General features: G+C 44.1%; 1 protein-coding gene across 19 annotated transcripts in view; it reads left to right on the forward strand.

The window, feature by feature from the left end:
• The window catches only part of TOGARAM2 (TOG array regulator of axonemal microtubules 2), a 149,969-nt gene that overhangs the window by 122,224 nt on the left and 9,201 nt on the right, over positions 1-18,544 (forward strand). For all 19 annotated transcript variants that reach the window (XM_029592985.1, XM_029592980.1, XM_029592975.1 and 16 more), the window contains one exon: positions 9,320-9,406. In XM_029592985.1, the coding sequence (XP_029448845.1) occupies positions 9,320-9,406 (87 nt within the window). The remainder of the gene's footprint in view (positions 1-9,319; positions 9,407-18,544) is intronic.

The following is an 18,544-nucleotide window of genomic DNA, read 5'->3' on the forward strand; positions in this document are numbered from 1 at the left end:
TTAGAAAAGGCCATGCACCCTATTGTTCTGGGGTTACCCTGGTTGCAGTTGCATCAGTCTCAATTCGACTGGTCCTCCTTGGAACTCTCCCGCTGGGGCCCAGGTTGTCATGGCAGTTGCCTCAAGGAAGTTTCTCCTGTTTTCTGCATGCCTACAACTCCAGTGATGGCAGGACTGCCGCCTCAATACACATCATTCAGTGATGTGTTTTCCAAAGAAGCTGCTGATATCCTCCCTCCATACAGATCTTATGACTGTGCCATTCGGCTGAAACCAAACACTGATCCTCCTAAAGGACGTGTCTATCCACTCTCTGCAATTGAGAATAAGGCTATGTCTGAGTACATCGAGGAGAATTTACAGAAAGGGTTCATTAGACCTTCAAAGTCGTCTTCTTTGTGGGGAAGAAGGATGAACCTTACGTCCTTGTATCGACTATCGAGGTCTGAACGAGATTACGATTAAAGACCGTTACCCCCTGCCTTTAATCTCAGAGCTGTCTGACCTGCTTCAGGGGGCCAAGATATTTTCGAAACTTGACCTGAAGGGGGCCTACAACTTAGTCCGGATTCGCAGTGGTGATGAGTGGAAAACGGCTTTCAACACTTGAGATGGTCATTTTGAGTACTTTGTAATGCCCTTTGGCCTGTGTAATGCACCCGCTGTGTTCCAGAACATGATGAATGACATTCTATGGGATTTGTTGTACAAGAGAAGAACTCGCTACATTCTTCCAAGATAAAATCAACAAACTGCTGACTTGATTTCCCCCACCTCTTCACCAATTCAAACCTCACAAGAAGCCTACCCGGCCTTCCCAAAAAACCTTCCCAAAGGCCTTAACTCATTAGAATAAACCACCGCCCTTGAAATACAATCATTTTTTAAGAGAGCCAGACCTTCCTCCCACCTCTCAGACACAATCCCCACAAAACACCTCCTTTCTATCCCTAACTTAATCACCCAACCCATAGCCAACATTATAAATGCCTCCATTATCTCAGGCCTTGTACCTAACCCCCTCAAACAAGCTATTGTCACGCCAATACTGAAGAAACCGAAACTCGACCCCACTGATCTGTCTAATTACTGCCCCATCTCAAACCTTCCGTTCTTCTCAAAAATCCTTGAAAAAACAATCAATAAGCAACTCACAGAACACCTTGATGACAATCAACTCCTTGCTCCCTCACAGTACGGATTCCGGAAACTCCATAGCACAGAAACTCTCCTCCTTTCCCTGTCAGACCAACTTATTAAAGGCCTTGATAAAGGACAAGCTTATATATTAGTCTTCCTAGACATATCCTCAGCATTTGACACCATCAGCCACAATATCCTCCTGCAGCGACTAAATGAAATTGGAATAACAGGTGTTGCCCACAACTGGTTTAATTCCTATCTCAGTAATCGAAACTTCAAAGTCAAAATCAGAAACCATGAGTCCAAAGCAATACCCCTCGACCAAGGAGTCCCACAAGGTTCCTCCCGGTCTTCCACCCTCTTCAACATTTACATCCTACCACTCTGTCACCTCCTTTCCAACCTCAAGCTTCCCCACTATATCTATGCAGATAACATGCAGATACTTGTTCCAGTATCTGACACACTTCCTAATGCCATGAATATCTGGAAATCCACTCTACTTTCAATCAACAAGCTCCTAACCAACATTCACCTTGCCCTGAACACTGCAAAAACTGAAATCATGCTTATTTAATCCCAAAGTCACCCCAACACCCTTCCTCTGCTTCACTCTCTATCACCACCAGTCCCATTCTCTCAACAGGTACAGGACCTAGGGGTCATCCTCGATAAGCACATCAACCTCAAGAAATTCATTAACACCACTTTAAAAGAGTGTTTCTTTAAATTGCACACACTTAAGAAATTAAGACCCTTACTCCACCCTCCTGATTTTCATACAGTACTTCAAACTACAATATTTTTTAAAATTGATTATTGTAATTCACTCCTCCTAGGCTTACTGAAAAACTCCATCCACCCTCTCCAAATACTACAAAACACAGCTGCCCGGATCCTCACTAACACGTGCAGAAACGAATACATAACACCCGTACTAAAGGAATTACATTGGCTCCCAATTCCAACCCGAATCCAATATAAGACTCTCTCTATCATATATAAGGCACTTCACAATCCTTAGAAGAATTGGTTCAACGATTCATTGATACTCCACGAGTCAACTAAACCTACCAGACACCAATACCTCGCTACCATTCATACACCCTCCTCCAAAAACACCAACCTGGCCTCCACAAGAGCATGTGCACTCTCCGTAGCTGGCCCTGCCTTTTGGAATACAATGCCAGTTGAGCTATGCCAGAAGGACTGCCAAAACATGTTCAAGCAGAAACTTAAGACGTGGCTGTTCACAAAAGCTTACACCTAACACCAGCCAGTCTATTCACCCTACACCTTACACACTCAACTCTCCCACTGTCCCTTCCTCCTCCTTATGTCTATTTTCTGAGGCATCCCCTTTCCTTAATGCACTTCCTTGATACTATTTCCATGATAAATGTTCACTATTCCCATTCATCTCCTTGAGTCGACTTCCACGTCTCATGTTCAATTTTCCCAAATCCTGCAGTATAATGGAAGCAATCTTGCAAGTAATTGATAATCTCCGTTTGTATTCTTTAAACATTCTCAATATACTTGAAGCAATCTTATTAGTATTTGTAGTGCAATGTATATAATATTTGTTGTGCAATGTATATAGTTCCCATTTACATACCGCCTCATATATACAGTCTTTCTGATTGTAGGTTTCTTTGAACCATTATATTCTGTCATATAGTGATCTTGAACTTCCATTTATCCATATATAGTTAATCTTTCTGACATATTTTTTCTGACATATATTTTGTTCATGGCAATGTATATATTTTTTCGCCTGTTTCATGTCAAACGCATCTTAAGTGTAGTTTACTGTTTTACTGTTAACCGATGTGATATCTTTGATGAATGTTGGTATATAAAATCATTAAATAAATAAATGAGTGTCGTCGTGTACCTAGATGACATCCTGATATTTTCTCAGAATCTGTCTACTCATATAGAAGACGTCAAGCAAGTTCTACTAAGACTCCGAGAACACAGACTCTACACCAAGCTATCCAAGTGCGAATTCCATAAAGACTCCGTGCCTTTTCTTGGCTACATTGTGTCTAAAGATGGCTTCCAGATGGATCCCCAAAAATTAGAAAGTATCAAGAATTGGTCACAACCTACCAGCCTGAAGGTCCTGAGATGATTTTTGGGGTTCACTAATTACTATAGAAGCTTTATAAAGAGCTATTCTTATTTAAAGGTGCCCTTGACTGCTATGATCCAGAAAGGGGCCAATGCTTCTAAATGGTCTGCGGAGGTGACTTCCGCGTTCGAAGATTTAAAGACTGCCTTTTCCACGGAACCATGCCTACGTCATCTGGACTCCAACAAGCCATTCATCGTAGAGGTCGACGCCTCTGACATCGGTGTGGGGGCTATTCTGAGCCAGACTGGAGACTCCAAGTCTTTACGTCCCTGCTCTTCTTCTCACAACGTTTCTCTCCGGCAGAGAAGAATTATGGGATCGGTGACAAAGAGCTCTTGGCTATTAAGTTGGCATTCGAGGAATGGCGGCCTTGGCTTGAAGGCGCTCAACATCAAATTACCATGTTTACGGACCATAAGAATCTAGAGTATCTCCGCCATACGCAACGTCTTAACCATAGACAAGCTAGATGATCCTTATTTTTCAACCGCTTTGACTTTGTGCTCAAATATCGCTCCGGAGACAAGAATACCAGAGCTGATACCCTATCATGCTCCTTTCTCTCGGAGGATATTCCGGAAGAGCCGCAGCACATAATCGACCCGAAGAAAGTCGTCTTAGCAGCTATTCATTCTGTGCCCGCTGGTAAGACCATCGTGCCAAAGCATCTCAGAAAGAAAGTGCTCTATTGGGCGCACAATTCCAAGCTGGCTGGCCATCCTGGTCAACACTGTACCCTGCTGAAGCTACAGAAGTATTATTGGTGGCCAACTATCAAGGAAGATACACTCTCCTATATGCCATCATGTACCAACTGTGCCAAGCACAAATCTACTTCTGGCCAACTGTGGGGATTGCTGTAACCGCTTCCAGCTCCGGAACAGCCCTGGATGCATATCGCTACTGATTTTGTAGTTGATCTACCCCTTTCTGGAGGTATGAATACCATCTGGGTCACAGTCGACCGCTTCAGCAAGATGGCCCATTTCGTGGCACTGCCTGGCTTACCCTCGGCCTCTGAACTTGCGAAGCTCTTCATAGTCCATATCTTTCACCTCCATGGCCTACCGAAGCACATAGGCCCATTGATCTGGAATAACATCCCGTCAGACCTCAGATTGGAACCATGCCTGTTAACATTCAGAAAAAAACTCAAGACGTGGCTCTTTCACCAAGCCTTTGAGGATCCCCAAGATAATCACTAGTTGCCCTTCTCTTATCTGGACGATGGTCTTTGATTTTTCATGAACGATGGACTATGGCACTGCTAGGTTAAAGCACCTGTAGCTTTAACCTGTATTCTCTATTGTATTTTCTTGTTTATTATCTGCCTTTACCTTTCTTCCAGCTACGTAAGCTTCCAAGTTCTTACCCCTTGTTGAATGTAACTTTGCCTTATTCACCTCTTTTGTTTAATTTTCTTTAGTTACGCTTCAGTTATACCCTTGTTAAATGTAAACCGATCCGATATGGTTATTACTATGAAGGTCGGTATAAAAAAGTGTTAAATAAATAAATAAATAGTCTCGGATTGAGGATCACAGTTCACGACAAGATTCTGGAAGGCCCTGTGCAAACTCTTTGACATGTCTCTAGATTATACATCTGCCTATCATCCTCAATCTAATGGCCAAATAGAACGGATGTCTAGGACCCTGAAACAGTTCATTCAGGCCTATGCGAGCTGTCATCAGAATAACTGGGCTGAACTGTTACCATGGGCTGAATTCGCCATTAATTCTCATCCAAAAACATCAACTGGATCAACACCATTTGAAGTGGTATATGTACGCTTACCATCACCGCCACTTCCACTGAAGCTCTCTGTGACGTCCCCAGCAGCTCAATCCACTGCTGAAGAAATCCATCAATTATGGACTCAGACGAAAGCAATACTACTCAAAGTGAGTGATCGAGCCAAAAAGGTTTGACGCTCATCATTCCAAAGCACCTGTCTTTCAACCTTGTGACAAAGTCTGGCTATCCACTAAGCACCTTAGACTGAAGTTACCCTCCTCTCGATTTGCTCCTTGCTATGTTGGACCATTTCCAATCTTCCGATGTCTTGGCAATGTTACCTACAGTCTGAAGTTACCACCTGGATTGAACATCCATAACGCTTTTCATGTTTCACTTCTGAAATCACTCATCAGTGAATTCTCTTCCAAATCTCAGGAACCATCTCCTATTAATGCAGAAGATGACATAGAATACAAGGTCGAAGCCATTCTTGATATCCGCAAATGAGGTAAAACCTGGGAATACCTTCTTTCATGGGAAGGTTTTGGCCCTGAAGAAAATTCTTGGGAGCCTCTGGCTAATATCCTTGCCAAAGAGATGCTCCATCAGTTTCATCTCTTGCATCCTTGGAAACCTAAACCTGGTACCCGCAGAGGAGACCGCTGTTTGAAGGGGGGTACTGTTGCAACCGTCCCTGACGGCTTCACTCCGCCTATCTTTCTTTCTTTGCTCCTCCTCTTGCTGCAGATGGATGCCTGGCTACCGCGGCGTCTGCCTGCTCCGGCGTTCCTGGATTGGCTTGGGCACTGCCTCCCGCCATGCTCCACTAGTACCTTTGGGCGTGCATGCCACGTGGCCCTCTCTCTTATTTCCTACTTGGCGCGAACCTCAGGGGCGTCCCCCCGTGATGACGTCACACTGCCCGGATATTTAAAGCCTACAATGTTTGCTAGCCTTTGAGTTAGCAAGGGGGATTCTTACAGATGGGATTTGCTCTCCGTACCCAGCTAGTCTGCCTCCAATTCCATTGGACTCTTAATGCTCACTTGCTTTTCAGATTGCTATCAGGAAACCGGTACTTGCTCCTCGAGGGCCCATGTTCCCTGACTCTCTGCCTGCTCCTACCTTCTCTTCTGCCTGGAAGGATTCGCTATCTTCAACACCAGTGAGTACTACCATCTTCACCTCAGAGCTGTTCCTTGGAACCAGGTACTCTCTCCTCGAGGGCCTGACTCCGTTCCAGCCCTGGTGCCATCTCCTACAAGCCTCTCAGGGATCAGGTACTCGCTCCTCGAGGGCCTGCTCTCCCTATCCTGGTGTTCTCTATACTGGGCTTGTGCATATTCCACTGTACTCATTATTCTCAGTTCTTTTCACTACAGCTCTGCTACCGGAGGAGTCGCTGTTCCAGCGCCTGAGAGATACTAGCCCAGGTGGGCTACTTCTACTGCTCACTACTGCCACCTCTGGTGGCTTCATCACATTGTCTAATAAAAGATCAATCTCTGTGTTTGTGTGTCCTAAGCTGAGCCTGACCTGTGGCTTCTCACGGGACTTCCCCCCATGGGCGTGGTCAGCTGCCACAGTGTCCAAGGGTCCACCCAAACCTCACTAATCATAACAAGATGAAGGGAAAGTTTCCATTTGATAGAGCTTGTGGCCTTGCTCTTTTCCCTGAAAGGAACAGAGGACTTCCGTCCAGCAGCAGTGGAGGGGAAGTGAATAAGTCAGCCCTTGGTTAGCATGTCTGAGGATTCAGATGTTGCCTTCTATACCTTTGAACTGAACTCAACAAAGTCCTTATTCTGCCGGATCCAGTCCAGGATGTAGATTTGTTACATCACAAGCAGATTGTGATGAATTGCAGGAGGACCTTGCGAGACTTGAAGATTGGGCATCCAGATGGCAGATGAAAGTAAACGTGGAGAAGTGCAAGGTGATGCTTACATGACGTTAGGTTTCATGTTAGTTACCAACCAGGAAAAAGATCTAGGTGTCATAGTGGACAATACATACAAATTTGTCAGCTCAGTGTGCTGCGGCAGTCAAAAAAAAGCAAACAGAATGTTAAGAATTATTAGGAAGGGAATGATGAATGAAATGGAGAATGTCATAATGGCTCTGTATCGCTCCATAGTGAGAACGCACATTGAGTTCTGTGTTCAATTCCTTTCGCCGCAAAAATATATAGATGCTCTGGAGAAGGTACAGAAAAGGTCAACCAAAATAATAAAAGGAATCGAATAGCTCCCCTATGAGGAAAGACTAAAGAGGTTAGGACTGTTCAGCTTGGAGAAAGAATGACTGAGGGGGATATGATAGAGGTGTTTAAAATCATGAGAGGTCTAGAACGGGTAGATGTGAATCAGTTATTTACTCTTTCGGATAATAGAAGGACTAAGGGGCATTCCATGAAGTTAGCAAGTAGCACATTTAAAACAAATTGGAGAAAATTATTTTTCACTCATTGCACAATTAAGCTCTGGAACTCATTGCCAGAGGATTTGGTTAATGCAGTTAGTTTACCTGGGTTTAAAAAAAGTTTGGACAAATTCCTGGAGGAGAAGCCCATAAACTGTTATTAGTCTATTATTCTATGTAAGACAACGTTGTCACTGTTTTTTTATGGTTGCAATGTAAACCGGAGTGATAATTAACTCTGTTATTTGAACTTCGGTAAAGAAAAGTTATAAATAAATAAATAATAAATAGTCAAGGTGACTTAGGGAACAGCCACTGCTTACTACTGGCATTAGTAGCATGGGATCTTTTTAATGTTTGGGTATTTGTATCCTGGATTGGCCACTGTTGGAAACCGGATCCTGGGCTTAATGGACCCTCGGTCTGACCCAGTATGGCAGCTTATGTTCTTATGGGATACCCAGTCCCTTATACCCCAGCAATCATATTTATTTGGGAAGGGAAGAAAGATCAGCACCCACCAAAGTATTGGTATAGCACACATACAATTCAATTCTGGTGAGTTTAAAGGAGAAGAATCATGGACATTTTTAAAATGTATTTTGCATCTATTTGAGCATGTCATTATTTCCAGATATAAATTTGCACATGATGAAAAACCTTTCATCCATCAGCGATTCCATTCTTACTGATAAATTTGGCATCTCAGACTTGAACAGGGAGTGTCCTAATCAGCTGGCTCATCCGAGTGGTTCTTCCCTTCCCCTTTGGATCTTCTCCAGAGGATTTCATGGCAGGGGGTGCAGAGCCCCCATTGGGTCCGTCGTTTTAACGCTAAGGCCAAGTTGTCCAGCAGCTCACCCAGCGACCTGAGCCCAGCCGTGGGTTAAGCGATTCAGAACGGAGGTTTTCTTCTAGACTCAAGCCTCACAGCAGAGGCACAAGTCCAAGCAATGACGAAAGCCGCTTTCTTCATCTACGACATCTCCAGACTCTTCTCAATGACTTAAGCCTTGACAGCAGTCACCCAGACCTCTGTAATCTCCTGCCCAGAAATACTGCAACTTGTTATACATTGGACTGCTCATCAAACTGAACCGGTGACTGCAACTTGTACAAAATATTGCAGTATGACTGAGTAACAAAAACAAATCTGACAAGATCATGTCTTCCCTAAAGGCCTGCCACTGGCTCCCTACTATATAAAATTCCAAATCAAAACCCTAGCCCACAAGACCCTTGCAGGTAACATACCTCTCTACCTTAGTAACCATCTCACCACCCTGCCATCCTGCTCCCTCCGCTCGTGGTCACAAACCTGCTCGACGGTCAACGGTGCCTATTCTCAAGGAACTGCGCGTGTAAGCTTCAGGCAAAACCCTTTCCAAGGTGTTGCACCAACCTTCTTCTGGAACCCACTGCCAGCCTTCAGAAAGCTTCTAAAACGTGGCTTTTTCAATCAGCCTTTGGCCCACAGCAATGAAACGGGGTAGAATTTTCTCCCTCTACAAAGATCACTGCATCTTACCAGCACCCTCCCAATTCTTGACAACAAGTACACCTAATTGTCTTACCCCTGCCAAAGTCCATTCTTTCACATGTATATGCATAATGTATATCCACAGTATCTGAATGTTACCCCTGCTGTAAAGACACCCCTCAAAACCTGTAATTGTAACAAAATTAGTTATTGATCTGCAATTAGAACTCATGCTTTTTCTTGTGGCCTTGCCATGGTATTAAGTTTGAACTCAGTGGTGAGCAAACTCTTGCAGTACTTTTTGTGGATGTCTATGTGGCTGATGAAATATTTTGATTTAACTTGTTTCAGCGGCCATGGCGAAATAATTAATGGTAGTCCTCTGTCCGTTTCAGATAACGTGTGGCTCCTGCAGCCGTTCGCAAGCAGAGTGAAGTTCCTCAGTGGGAGAGCTGTGAACGACATTACAGAGCGCCTGTCAGGTAACACAGCTGGGGCTTGCCCAGGCTCCTCTGGGTCGGCAAATGTGCCAGACCCCCATGTAATGCACATAGGGGTCTGCAAAAGAGGGGACATCAATCTAATCTTTAAACACTAAAAGTGCAATAAAGGAACTTCCAGTTATTTCTTTTTCACGTTTGTACTGAGCCTTTTAAAAATTAAAGACAGGAAGGCTTGCCTCGTAGTTCAGGGTAAGCACTTTGCACTTCCGTGTGGAGAGATCTGGGCTTGATTTTCAGCTCAGGTCTTCTGCTGCCTGGGCTGGCTGGGACCCGGGATGAGTGGGAGAAGGGAAGCCCAGTCATTGTGCAACAGCAATACTGTGTGACTAGATTTAGAGCCTCAGATTGCAGGATTCCAGGAGCCCTGGCATGTGGTTCCCAGCCAAGGACCATCTCTGCAATGACAGGGCTAAGTGAGTGGGGAGGGAAACTCTGCAAATGAAGGCTCATGGTGCTGTAGCCCAACACAGGATGATTCCGATTAAGCTGGAAACCCAAAAGACAGGTGCAGTACAAGAGTATTTGGCTCCGGTAGGTGAGTCTTTAGGTCATGCACCTCCCTTCTCCAACTTATCTATTGACGCAGGCTCCAGCACAGTTCTTTCTTCTTTAGCGGTATTGGCCCTGGCACAGCAACCATCTGGCCCCTACCCTGGCAGAATTTTGCTGCCCCAAAACGTTTGGTGCTCGAGGCAACCACCTAGTTTGCCTAATGGAAGCACCAGCCCTGCCAAAAGAGCAAAGAAGAAACCGAGAGGTCCAAAAAAAAAAAAAAAATTCACTTAACTGAAGGAGTCTACTTTCCTGGATGCATGCAGGCCTATGTCTGTGGTCTGCGCATATTGGAGCAGATTTTTAATATTACGCGCGGGGGGTACATTTGTGCGCACTACCCGGCGCGCACAAATGTACACCCGATTTTATAACATACGCGCTGCCGGGGTCGGCGCGCGCAAGGTGCACGCTTGTGCACCTTGCGCGCGCCGAGCCCTAGGGGAGGCCCGATGGCTTTCCCCCATTCCCTCCAAGGTCGCTCCGAAATCGTGTCCCGGGACTTTACACGCGTCGCCGGGCCTTTTTAAAATAGGCCCGGCGCGCCTAACCCCCCCCCCCCCCCCCCCCCACGTGCGTAAGTTTTTTTTTTTTTTCCTTTCTTATATAAGAATTGCTGGGGGTGAGGGTTGTATTTGATCCCGTACACTTTCTAATATTCACAAAACAGAAAAAAGTTTCCAAATGAAAATGTTACCAATTTTGCAATATTTATTTTATTTACCGTTAATTCTTTTTGTTAAATGGAAATTCTGTTTAGGCATCTGTCCAAGCTGAGGATGAGAGCAATTTTCAAAGCCATTTACCCGGCCTGGCTGAAAACTGCCCTCCTCTGCCTTGCTCTCAAAGTCTGCATGGATTTCCCTGGGGTGAATGCTTTTAGTGGAGTTACAAAGAGCCGTTCCCAGCGGCTTGGGGAGGAAGAGGGGAATGTTAAGCTGAGGTGGGGGGTGTGTGTTTATGGAAGAAATCTGCAGGCATACCTGGGCCCTGTGCTGGCTGCCTGCAAAGTGTGCGTGCCCTAAAAGTACCCTGCACGTTTTGCAGCTACCTCGGAAAGCAGACACTTGTAGAAAGTCACCTAGCTTGCCTTTAAACAAATACCATGCCCCAGAAAGCACTGTCTAGCTCCGTATTTATTGATACTGTATGCATATACACTTTCTAATTATTTATGCTTAGGCATTTTTTTCTATTTTATATGAGTGATGCATTTTATTGTTGCCCTTCTTCATATCAGATTTATTATTGGTTGGATAATCCTGTGTAACTGTTAACGTGTGGGCTTGTTCCCCCGTCACAGTTCTCCTTCTGGGATCTTGCACAAAACAGGAACACAGGCTTTTCCCGCCCTGCCAGTTACCCTCTGCAGTAGCTGATTACAAAAATGCTCCTTTCGCTTAGCGTTTTCCCAGGCCTTCCTTGCCGCCAGCTCTGTGTTGTCTCAATCTTATGGCTGCTTCGAGGAAACACAAATAAAAGGGAAAAGACGCAAAAGAAAATAGCCCTGCAGAGGCCTTGTTCCCTGGCCGTTGTACCAGCCCCTTATCTCGCTGCTTCCCTGGCCCGGTGAAAACCATTTGCAAACAAAACACAGTTCTTTCTGAACAAAACAAAGCTTTCAGGCCTCTGAACCTTTCCCACTGCTTCATTGGTTCAGTGGAAAAGTACATGCAAGCAAACAGTTCTTTGAAAATTAAAAAAAAAAGTTTTCAGTTTTCCAACTCCATATTCTCAGGCTTGCCCATCTCTCCCACCTCCGTCGTCTCCTCTTGCAGAGGAATTTACTCTCCTGCATCATAGGAAAATCCCCTCCTCCTCCTCTCTAGTGCTATACGATATATTTCCCCCTCATTTGCAGGGAGATTGGAGTCTTCACCCTCCCAACTGTCAGGAGCGCCAACCTCAGAGCCCCATTGGTCTATAGTCTCCCAGTCCCTTCTGGGAAATGTAGTCTTCTTGTTCTGGGGTTTTGTGACCTGTAGTTTGGCCTCTTGTCTCCTTTCCAGGGAGCTTCTGTTGGACACATTTCACCACATCTCCGTCAGTAAGAGAAGAAATTGTGTTGCTTTCACTATCAGTACAGCTTAGGCTGCCCTACAGACATGAGGTATCTTTGGGTATTCAATGCATTCAAGAAGCTGGAGAATGATGAGACTTGGTCGAATGCGAAAGCTGTGTAATAGAAGTGGTTTAATAGGAGTAAGTTGCTAGTGGTAACTATCCCATATGGTTTAAATCCTGGATTTAATAAAGCCTACTCAGTTATTATCACTCCCAACAGAAGCTCTTGAACTCTTCCCCCTACAAAACTTGGGACTCTTCCCAGTCAATTTATATAATACAAATCTCTGTAAACACCAAACTCTCATCTGCATTGATTACAGTGCCTTGTTTCATACATTGTTAAGCAGATTTGAAAGAGGAGATGAGCTCACATGAATCTAATGGGAATTAATGGCTCTTGCAAACTCCTCACTCAGAGCAGATTGTGAAGCATTTAATGTAAGTGGGTTCAGACTGAACCTGCGTTTTTCCTCATCCAAAAATATAGTGACTGTTAACCGCATTGGCAATATGGACTTTTATTATTTTAACCCTTTGAAGTTGGTCCTTGCCCCCTTTAAAAATGCCTTTTAATTCTCAGCACACTTCAGATTCTCTGAAGCCTCTGTATATCAATCACTAATTAAATTCAGTAGAATCTCAGTTTATCAGTTATGAGTGCAACTCCATAAATTTCTCTTATATATCAATCGTGAATACAATTATTTTATACAATGGGGGGAGATGAAATTTCAACTTGACTGTTGATTTCCTTTCATTTAGTCCTGCCAGATCAGTCCAGATGAGTGGGGGTTATGTCTCCCTGGAGACAGAGAAATCAAGCTGAAAGCTGACCACTCCCCTTATAGGGGTCTGATGCAGCCTTCAGCTCTTTGGTATCCTGTGTCAAAGCTAAGACAACTGAAAGGTCATTGTTTTGGTTTGGTTTCCAAATCATCACCAAAACAAAACCTGAAGCAGTCAAAACACTTCACTCCATGGTCATTAACGCAGGAATAAAATAATCCTTACACCAAGGGCACAATTAAGCTAACTACCTTCAGATCGGACAACAATATACTTGCTGTTAGTTTTCTGAACTTGCCAGATGGACAACTATTGATTTCCACCTCTTCCCTGTGGGGTTCTGGACTGCTCACCCATGCTGAGGTGATTCGAACATTTATGCAGAGGAGACAAGGGCACTATCCTGCTATTATCCTCTTCCATATTGGGTCAGATGGAGGGTCCAACAAGCCTAGTATCCTGTTTGCAGCACAGGCCAAGCCAGGTCACAAATATCTGGCAAGATCCCAAACAGTAAATAGATGCTATCGTGCAGTGATAAGTAGTGGCTATTTCTTAAGTCTGCTTGATTAATAACAATTTGATTTATCCTCCAGGCACTTATCCAAACCTTTTTAAAAATCCAGCTATGTTAACTGCCTTAACCACATCCTCCGGCAATGAATTTCAGAGCTTAATTATATGTTATATGTAACTTTAATTTTCCCTTTCCTAAAAAGCACGTTGTTTGATTAATTCCCGTTAATTGTAAACCGATGTGATATGCAAATGCATGGCGCTATATAAAAGTTTATAAATATATAAATAAATAATTATGCATTGAGTGAAAAATAATTTTTTTCCAATGTTTTGAATGAGCTACTTACTAATTTCATGGAATGTCCCATAGTCTTTGTATTTTTTGAAAGAGTAAATAACCGATTTATATTTACCTGTTCTATTCTACTCATTTTATAGACATCTATTATATCCCTCTCAGCCATATCTTCTCCAAGCTGAACAGCCCTAACCTCTTCAGCCCTTCCTCATAGGGGAGCTGTTCCATCCCCTTTGTCATTTTGGTTGCCCTTCTCTGTACCTTTTCCAATGCAACTATATCTTTTTTGAGATGCGGAAACCAGAATTGCATACAGTGGGCCAGATTTTCAAAGGGGTACGCGTGTAAGATACGTGCGTACTCCCCGAAAACCTGGCCCAAACACCCCCTGCGCACGCCGAGCCTATGTTGCATAGGCTTCCGGCGCGCACAAAGCCCCAGGACGCGCGTAAGTCCTGGGGCTTTCCTAGGGGGGGGGGTGTCGCGATACGCGCGTCATTGGGGGGGCGTGATGCGGCCGGCGCGTCACCCAGGGGCGGTGCCGCGGGCGTGGTTTCGGCCCGGGAGCGTTCCCGGGGCATGGCCGCGGCCTCCGGACCAGCCCCCGGACCGGAACATGGTGCGTGGCAGCCGGCCCGGCGCACGCAAAGTTGTGCCTGCCTCGAGCAGGCGTAACTTTTGCGACAGAGGTAGGGGGGGTTAGATAGGACCGGGGGGGGGGGTTAGGTAGGGGAACAGAGGCAGGCTGTGCAGCTCGGCGCGCGCAGGCTGCCAATTTTGGGCAGCCTTGTGCGCGCCGACCCCGGATTTTAATGGATACGCGCAGCTACGTGCGTATCTATTGAAATCCCACGTACTCTTGTTCGCGCCTGGTGCGCAAACAAAAGTACTCGTGTGCGCAAATTTATGAAATCTACCCCAGTATGTGCAGCTTCACCATGGTGTGATTATAGAGACATTATAACATTTTCTGTTTTATTCTCCATTTCTTTCCTAATAATTCTTAACTGTTTGCTTTTTTGACTGCCGCCACATATTGACCAGAGAATTTGAAAGTATTGTCCACTATGAGGCCCAAGTCCTTTTCCTGGGCAGTAACTCCTAATATAGAACCTAACCTAGTGTAACTACAGTGTGGGTTACTTTTCTCCAAATGCATCACTTTGTTCGTAGTAAATTTCATCAACATTTCAATGCACAGTCTTCCAGTTGTTCAAGGTCCACCTGCAATTTTTACAACTCACTTATGATTTAATAACTCGGAATAATTTTATCTGCAAATTTGACCACTTTACTCGTTGTTGCTTTTCCAGGTCATTTATAAATACCGGTACATTAGAAAGCACAGGTCCCAGTACAGATCTCTGTAAACATTCCATTGTTTACCCTTCTGCACTGAGAAAACCGACCATTTAGCCCTACTCTTGTTTTCTATCTTTTAACCAGTTGCAATCCACAATAGTACATTGCCTCTTATGCCATGGCTTTTTAATTTTCTTGGGATTCTTTCAAGGGAGACTTTGTCAAATGCCTTCTGAAAATCCAAATATATTACATCCAACAGCTCCCCATTTAGCCGCATGTTTATTAACCTCTTCAAATAAAAAGTAGCAGATTGGTGAGGCAAGATGTCCCTTGTTTAAATTCATGCTGACTGTGTCCCCTTATACCAAGCCTTTCTATATGTTCTATGATTTTGTTCTTTATAATAGTTTCCACGATTTTTCCTGGCACCGGTCAGTCTCCCAGATGTAGTATTCAATAACTTCCAAGAGCATCCATGGAACTGTTTTTAAAGATCAGGGTTACATTGGCTACCTTTTATTCGTCAGGCACAAGGGACGATTCCACTGATAGGTTACAAATTACCAGTAACAGATCTGCAATTTCATTTTTTTAGTTCTTTCAGAACTCTGGGGAATATACCATCAGTTCCGGGCAATTTATTACTCTTTAGTTTGTCATTCTGCCTTATTACATCTTCCAGTTTTCCAGTGATTTGTATCAGTTCTTCTGAATCATCACCACTGAATACAGTTTCTGGCACAGATAGCCTCCCAACATCCTCTTCAGTAAACACAAAAGCAAAGAATTAATTCAGTCTTTCTGCAATAGCCTTATCTTCCTTAAGTGCCCCTTTAACCATCTAACTGCCTAACCGACTCCCTCATAGGCTTCCTGCTTTGGATATATTTTAAAACATTTTTATTATGAATTTTCGCTTCTATGGCCAACTTCTTTTCAATTTCTTTTATCCCGCCTTATCAATGTTTTACATCTAACTTGCCAATTCTTATGCGTTTTCCTATTTTCTTAAGATGGATTCTTTTTTCCAATTTTTGAAAGAAGATTTTTGCTAAAATAGCCTCTTTCACTTCACTTTTTAACCATGTTTGCAGTCATTTGGCCTTCCTTTCACTTTTTTTAATGCATGGCATGCATAGTAACGAAGGCAGAAAAAGACTAAATGGTCCATCCAGTCTGCCCAGCAAGCTTCTAATGGTAGTAACTGTTGCTCCGTACAGGTTACCCCCATGTTTCTGTTAAGTGTAATAACTGCCGCTCTGTGCAGGTTACCCTCAAGCCTTATGTTAAGCATAGTAATATTTACAATCAAAACCAAGAAACTGTCAAACTCGTACAGAAAATTACCGCTAGCATCATTTTTGCATAGTGAGCACCCTTCGTGATAATTCATACAATGCTACTTCAACATGCTTTTCTTTTGGACGTGGCCAAAGTCCTGTGCTTTTTCCCTGACCTACATATCCGTATTCTGGACTGTAAAAGTCAGGGGCCCAGGGTTAGCTGTTGTCTGAAGAGAGCAACGTTGCAGTTGCGTCAAAAGCATCAGTTAATGGTAGTAATCCCCATGCCTTCTATTCAGGGTAGTAACTGCTGCTCCATGCAGATTACTCCTATGCACCCTTTTCTTCATTTCCAACCTCTAACCTTTTGGGATCCACAGTGTTTATCCCATGCCCTTTTGTCTTCATTTACTGTTTTCGTCCTCACCACCTCTTCTGGAAGGGCATTCCAGGCATCCACTACCTTTTCCGTGAAGAAATATTTCCTGACATTGGTTCTGAATTGTACCCCCTGGAGTTTCATTTTGTGACCACTAGTTCTACCTTTTCCAATGGAAAGCATTTCAAGTTTGTGCATCGTTAAAACCTTTCAGGTAACTGAAGGTCTGTATCATATTTCCCCTGCACCTCCTCTCTTCCAGGGTAGAGGTATTCAGATCATTTAGCCTCTCCTCATAAATCTTCCGATACAGACCCCTCACTATTTTGGTTGCCCTTCTCTGCACAGTCTCAGTCCTGTCTCTAGAATACTTCTGGACTGGGCTTCTAAGAAATTATTTTTAAAAAATGACCATGCCTGACATCAACTTTTAACCTTTGTAGCTGCACCTTTCAGTTATTTTGTAAACTATTTTCTTCATTTTCTCAAAGTCTCCCTTTTGAAAGTTTAGTGCTAGAGTTGTAGATTTACTTAATGTCCTCCCAGTCATTAAGTTAAATTTTATCGAACTATGATCACTGTTGCTGAGTGGCTCTTAGAGATGTGAATCTGTTCCGGAATAGTTTCCGGTATCCGGTTCGTAGAACCGCGGGAAATCTTTGTTTCTCGCGGTTCTGCCCGCTTTTTTTTTCCGGCTGTCCCAAGCCGAAAAAAAACCCCCACCCCGACCCTTTAAATCTAATTATTTAGAATCCCCCACCCTCCTGACCCCCCCCCCAAACTTTCCTAAAGTACCTGGTGGTCCAGCGGGGGTCCCGGGAGCGATCTCCCGCTCTCAGGCCGTCGGCTGCCATCCATTGCTCCTACCATGTGATAGGGGCCAGCCAATGGCACTGCTAGCCCCTGTCACATAGTAAGGGCCATCGGCGCCATTTTGATTAGTGGCAGCCGATGGCCCGAGAGCGGGAGATTGCTCCCGGGACTCCTGCTGGACCATCAGGTACTTTAGGAAAGTTTTGGTGGGTCGGGAGGGAGGGGGATTCTAAATAATTAGATTTAAAGGGTCAGGGTGGATTTGGGGGGGGTTGTGTATCCTTTCTTCCCCCCCCCTCCAAAACGATAAGAAAACCACACAAATTTTGTGGGGGTTTCCTATTGCTTTCGGGGACCCCCCTATACTTGACGGATTAGACAATATCGTACGATATTTTCATCCATCAGAAAAAAGCTGCACATCCCTACACTGTTACATTTCACACCGAATCCTGCACTCCACTAAGAATTAGGTCTAAAATAGCTCCCCTTCTTGTCTGTTCCTGGCCCAACTGCTCCATGTAGCAGTCATTTATTTCATCTAGAAACTTTACCTTCCTAGCATTGCCTGATGTGACATTTAACCAGTCAATATTGGGGTAATTGAAATTCCCATTATTACTGTGCTGTCAAATGTAATTGCTTTCCTAATCTCTGTTAGCATTTCGTTGTCCATCTGTTCATTTTGTCCAGGTGGACGGAAGTAAAACCCTACTGCTGCACACATGGAATTTCCACCCATAAGGATTCTACTGTGCATTTAGTCTCCTGCTGGATCTTTATCCTGTTGGATGGTATGCCATTCCTAACATAAAGCACTGACCCCCCCCCCCCCCCCCCCCCATCATTGCAATACATTTTGTACCCTGATATTGCACTGTCCCAATGATTATCCTCCTTCCAACGGGTCTCTGAGATGCCAATTATATCTACCTCTTCATTTAGTGCTATACATTCTAACTCTCCCATCTACTTTTCAGTCTTGTAGCATTAACACACAGACATTTTGAAGTATGTTTTTTGTTAGTATTAAGAATCTGCCTATCACTTGATAGGGGGATTTTGGCATCTTTTAATTCAGGTGGTTCTTTACTTATAGATGCACGGGCTACTAT

Source organism: Rhinatrema bivittatum, chromosome 3 (assembly GCF_901001135.1).
Source record: "Rhinatrema bivittatum chromosome 3, aRhiBiv1.1, whole genome shotgun sequence".
Taxonomy (NCBI): Eukaryota; Metazoa; Chordata; class Amphibia; order Gymnophiona; family Rhinatrematidae; genus Rhinatrema; species Rhinatrema bivittatum.